Here is a 6,000-nt window from a genome sequence, read left to right as displayed (position 1 = left end):
GCCCATTTACAAGCTTACACTAAAAATATGTCTGTATAAAATGAATGTGAGATAAATAAATGAAGTTTATAAGTGGTATCTGCAATGACATTAAGTGACGAAATTGATTTACTCAAAAGTACGTTTTGAAGAAGTAGAGTGCAACTTCCTGGGAGCCCCTAGGGGGCTGTATGCTTAGACACGGCTGACTTCACACAGTCATTTTTTAACGAGAGACATTTTGATTTGCCTAAAACCAATAAATAAATAAAATATTTATAGATTCCATAAAACTTCAATTTCTAAATCAAATGTCGAGCAATGTACACAAGAGGCAGGCTCAACCCAAGCCAGCCCCTCCTCTCCCTCTGTCAGTCACTGTCAACCCTCCAGCTGGCCGCATGGAACATCGCAAGTAGGGACAGGGATTGGGTGAGGCAGGACATTTCTTACCTATACCGTGTGGTAGATGCCCAGAAGCAGAAGCCCCCTCCAGGACTGGGGAAGTGAAGGGACAACAGGTGTGCTCAGGATCCACACATAGGACAGCTCCAGGATGGACACTGAAGTTACCCTTGTGTTCCTTTTAGGGGTGGCTGGTGAGACTTCCAGAATGCAAAGTGAGGCTTTCGGTACCAACTGCTCCCCATTGAGTCCGTCTAGGATGACGACAGAGAGGTAAGTCTGCGTAAGGTAATCATAGTCTAGCTATGGACAGCCTGGAAGAGAGGAAGTGTGTTAACGTATTTCCATGTTATTTATGAGGAGTGTGTATATGCGTGTGCATGTTTTTGTCTGTCTGTGTGGTATATGTTTTAAAAAATAAAAAGATAATAATTTCAGAAAATCCAGGCCATGTACTCCAAGTCTCCTCACAGTAAAGGGTAACGAGGCCTTCGAAGTATGTCAGCCCTCTCGGTTCCTTGTTTCCTACAAATGTAGATATTTGGAAGAAGTAACAGAGATATACATTAAATGGTTTTATGTATCCTGCATTTTTCTGAGTAGATTAACAATAACGAACAAAACTACTTTAGTATTTAGTATTTAATTTAGTTCACATACAATATAATAAGGCCAATAAAAAATGAAAAGGAAAATATGTCTCATCTAAAAATTGAATTTATGATTTGTCAACACCTGTCCTCCATCCCAAGGCTTTTTCTCCCAGGATCCCATAATAGGCACAGTTTTACACTCCTTTTTTATTACATTTTTTACTTTAACACTGACTTGTAAATCCTTGGCTGTCATAGCATGTGATGTCCCCGCTCCCTGTGGTCTCTGAGTGGCTACAGTTTGCATCACGGGGATGGGCACTAATCTGCATCGTCATTGCCCCCTTGCACAATTACTTGTCCCCAAATTGTTAATAAGCTGCTTGTCTCTGGCTATATACTCTGACCTAGTTGTATTTTTTTTTTTTTTACTTTTTTTACTTTTTAAACTTTTTTGTTAAAAACTAAGACACAAACACACACATTAGCCTGGGCCTACACAGGGTTGGGATCATCAATATCATTGCCTTCTGCCTCCACATCTGGTCCCACTGGAATATCTTCAGGGGCAATAACAGGTATGGAGCTGTTATCTCCTATGATGACAGTGCCTTCTTCTGGAATTCCTCCTGAAGGACCTACTTGAGGCTGTTTTACAGTTAACTTTTTTTTTTTTTAAATAAGTAGGAGGAGTGCACTCTAAAATAATGATAAAAAATGTAGTATAGTGAGTACATAAACGAGTAACACAGTCACTCATCAAGTATTAATGTTCTGTATATGATTGAATGTGCTATACTTTTATACAACTGGCAGCACAGTAGGTTTGTTTATGCCAGCACCACCACAAACACATGAGTAATGCTTTTGTGCTACAACATTATGATAGCTATGATGTTGATAGGTGATAGGAATTTTTTAGCTCCATTTATAATCTTATGGGATCACTGTTGTATATTTAGTCTGTTGTTGACTGAAATGTTGTTAGATGGTACATGACTATACAATAATACTATATTTATGTCTTGGGACTAAGAGAAAAGCTGCAACATCATTAATTAGAATTAGTGGAGAGACTACATGGGAAGAGAAGATGTCTTTTTAAAAACAAACTTCAGTTGCACATTAGTGCTTCAGAAACCAAGTTCATGACAAGACTCATAGTCACTCTAGAACAGTGATTCTCAAGATGGTGACTTTCCAGGTTGGTTCCAGAACCACTCTTAAGGCCTTAGAGACCTAAAGGTCTGTGCTAAAGCAATAGGGTTGTTTGAAGTTGTGTGTGCGTGCTCGTATGCTCTCTTGATTGCACGTGCACATACACACATCTAGACTGCTCGGAAACCACGAGTCTTCCCTGAAGAAGGAAGAATGTCAGTTATAAGTGGAATGCATATGTCAATACAGAAAACTAAGTAAAGTTTTAGGGAGCCAGTCATCTTTTCCTTTTGAAAATAGATGCAGTAGAGGGAATTCTAGAGATCTGGCCATCAGATTTTTCTCAAATCTCACACTGTGGTTTTCTAATGAAGGCTGCTTTTCTCTTTTCCTGCTCATTCTCTCTTTCTCACTTTAATTCTGCTTTCCCCTCATTTTCGTACTAACTACAGACCTTCCTTACCATGACTGCAAGTAGTGTGTCATGTGTGCAGCAAGGAGCAGAATGCCCAGACTGGCTGGTGCAGTTTCTTCCCCAGCTGTATGTGAGAGAGGTGGAGACCACAAACTTCTCAGCCCTCATCATTCACAAGGGCAACTATTTCCTTCATCCACACCCCCACCTTCTCACACAAACTCTGGATTTCTTCCTCTGCTCATCTTATTTTAATAAACTGACAGGCTAGGGGAGAGGCGCCAAGTCTGAGACAGCCTGTTGAGTGATGTTTTGTTACTGGGGCCTGCTGGGCTCACCCTAACCTCTGTTTGGCGTGCTTAGAGAACCTTGGGAGGGACGGCAGTGCCGGCTGGCCTCCATGTGTTCAGTAACGTGCCCATGGCCTCTTGAGAGGGTGCTGCTGTACGGGGCATTAGAGGTGAACCTTTTTGGCTTTAAGTGGACTAGATGATTGGTTGTCACAAATGTTTTCTAGAATGAAAACAGCCTTTCCTAGTTATTAGTTGAAACATATCAGTCGTTTCTCTTTTTTTGGTCCTACTTTTACAGATGAGCAAATCGAGGCTCAGAGAAGTGGAGTGAATTGCCTGAGGTCACAGTTACTGGGAGAGCCAGCCTCTCCCCACCACACTGTCCCTGCTGCTTCCCCTGCTGCTCCCTGTGTTCCTTGTCGGCTCTTACACTTCCTGGGGTTCCTGCATAGCCTGTAATCACACTTTTTAAGGGATGTGTCCCCAGAGGCCCCTAGTTCTTGGCATGAAGATAAAGGGAATGTGTGTGTCCCTCTGCTGCTGGAGGACTGGAAACTTGTATTCCTTTCATTATTTTATGTGTGTAGGGAAAGTAAAGTCATGTATATCATTCAGTAGTGATACATTTAATTTTTATTTTTTCTTAAGGATGAAGAGGAAGAAATCAAACTGGAGATAAATATGCTTAAGAAATATTCTCATCATAGAAATATTGCAACGTATTATGGTGCTTTCATTAAAAAGAGCCCTCCAGGACATGATGACCAACTCTGGGTAGGTGGATGTTTCCTGAGTGCTTGGGTTTTCCTCTTTGGTTGTATTATAAGGATGTGAAGGGAAGAGGGGTGGGGAGAGGAGGAAGCAACGGGGTGCAGTAGCTGGTAGCTTCTAAAGGCTTCCTTGGCCTATATCTCTTGATATACAGAATGTTTACTTTTTTGTTGATTTCACATTGCATGTGGAAAAGTTAACTTTCTGTTTCCGAAATAAAAAGACACCTTCTGGAAGGAATGTGACCAATAGCAAGAAAATGAGCAGCTTGAATGCAGTACAGTAAAAAACTTTATTTATGGGAACCAGTTAATGTGAAACCTCAATAAATTGCATCTTGTCTTACCACCTAGAAATAACAGAGAGTTCTCAAGAAACAAACTTCTGTCAGTAACTTATCAATAATATTAATCATAATAGTTATAAACAGTAAATCCCAGGGAAATTTTTGGAATTGACGTATTCAACCTTATCTCTTTTTGAACACGTTTATATTCAAGATGATGACCTTGAAATACCACTGTCAGATATGTGGCTATTACGTTAGTTATGCTCAAGGTATTGAACTTGTAAAGCAGGAAGATAGATTAATTCTTTTTCTAATTTTTTTTAAAAAGGCCATTGTAGAAAACATTTGCAAAATTAAGTAAAAGGAAAAAAATTTACCCTTATTACCATTGCCGAAATCCAATCATAGTTAAAATTTTAGACTAGCTCAATTTAGTTCATTTTCTAGTTACTTTAAACATAGCATTGTGATCATATTGTTCAAAATTTAGATATTTTAAATATTGCATTTTCTAAAATTATATAACTGCTTAAAAATAGCATTTCTCTTTTGTATTAAGCCCATTTAATATAAAATAGTTTGAGGTTCATAATGTGTGAAAAATAGAACATCTTTGAGGCAAAATGAGAAAGAATGTCAGGGAGTATTTGAATCAGATTTTTGATAATTGGGTAGTGATGAAGAACAAAATGGTCCTCCTGTGCCGTGCCCACGTGCTTATGAGAGAGAATGAGCACTTCCAGAACCACTGCACTGGGGGTGTGCTGTAGAATGTCGGGCATTCTCAATCTCCTGAACCAAATATGCATAGTGAATACATTGGACCATGAAATGAACTCTCAATAATTTGGATGCCTCCAAAATGATCACATGTCCAGGTCTTCAGGAAAGAGGAGGTACAGCAGTTAGACTGCATTTTCTTAACTTCTCCAGGATATGTTAGACACCCCGTGTCTTGTCTGCCTTGTAGCTTGTTATGGAGTTCTGTGGGGCTGGATCCATTACAGACCTTGTGAAGAACACCAAAGGGAACACACTCAAAGAAGACTGGATTGCTTACATCTCCAGGGAAATCCTGAGGGTAAGGAAAGCATACAGCTGCAGTGGCCCTGCTCATGGTCTTGTGTTTCCATTTTCAACTTCCTAACCCCAGGTATTTCTTAGCATAAGTTGTGCTTATGCAGATTATTTTCCATTTGACAACCAAGGGTGCTGTATAGGAAGTTAGCTTTGGTAATATAAACTACATCATGATTTCACTCTGGCAAGTATCTAAAGAACATAGACTTAAAACAAAGATAGATTTTCTGTATTTCCATGAATTTATCTTCCAGGCCATCACAACTCACCTAATGGCAGTTTTCCATTGGAGTTAAAAAGGAAATCACAGTGGAGGGGAAGAGAAATAATCTCTAACTACTGTTTTTATAGAAATCCTGAAGATAAGCTTATAAATCAATTGGCGTGTATGCTGGTTTTCAAAATCATCTTGTGGACTTTGGCATTAGCTGTTAGTATCTGTTGTAGTATTTATGAAGAAAAATTCTGATGTTTAATACTATTTACAGCCATTTGAAAAGCTGGCTAATGATCTTACAGTAAGTTTCTGAACTGCGGTTATAGCAGCTTTTAAATGGTTCCATTCAGTAATACAGTCATCTTGACAGCGCAGGCAGAGGGTTTTTAGGATTTTGTATTTGAAAGGTGCATGTGTGTTACCATTGGGTCTTTTTCCTCCATTCAGCTATCACAGTTTATCTCTCTACTTCACCCCTGAATTACACACTTAAATTACTTGGTTGTATTTCATTTACCCACTACATTTTTAAAATAAAGACTACGGAGTTAAACAAATCCAATTCTTCTGCTTCTCTCACTAAGAGAAAAAAAATCTCGTAAGTAGGTAGTTACTTTATTTTTTTATTTATAGGTAAAGATATCCCACTTTTTATATTTAAGGTCCATAGAGGACTACAGGTTTAGATTGTCATCTAGATTTCCTAGAGAAACATTTAATTTCTTTTTATTTATATATTTATGGAGCCCTTGAAAATAGGCAGTTCCTTTAAGAAGACTAGCTGTGAGGTAGAGAGTAGG

At 38.9% G+C, this 6,000-nt stretch overlaps 1 protein-coding gene across 18 annotated transcripts in view; it reads left to right on the top strand.

Annotated features, from left to right (window-relative positions):
* The window catches only part of MAP4K4 (mitogen-activated protein kinase kinase kinase kinase 4), a 183,596-nt gene that overhangs the window by 111,390 nt on the left and 66,206 nt on the right, over positions 1–6,000 (top strand). For all 18 annotated transcript variants that reach the window (XM_012641953.1, XM_012641950.1, XM_012641965.1 and 15 more), the window contains exons 4-5: positions 3,492–3,617; positions 4,874–4,984. In XM_012641953.1, coding sequence (XP_012497407.1) covers positions 3,492–3,617; positions 4,874–4,984 — 237 coding nt within the window. The remainder of the gene's footprint in view (positions 1–3,491; positions 3,618–4,873; positions 4,985–6,000) is intronic.

This window comes from Propithecus coquereli, unplaced genomic scaffold (assembly GCF_000956105.1).
Source record: "Propithecus coquereli isolate 6110/MARCELLA unplaced genomic scaffold, Pcoq_1.0 Scaffold171, whole genome shotgun sequence".
Lineage (NCBI taxonomy): Eukaryota > Metazoa > Chordata > Mammalia > Primates > Indriidae > Propithecus > Propithecus coquereli.
Note: the sequence above shows the minus strand (reverse complement) of the source record. Positions and strands in the feature narration are given on the sequence as shown.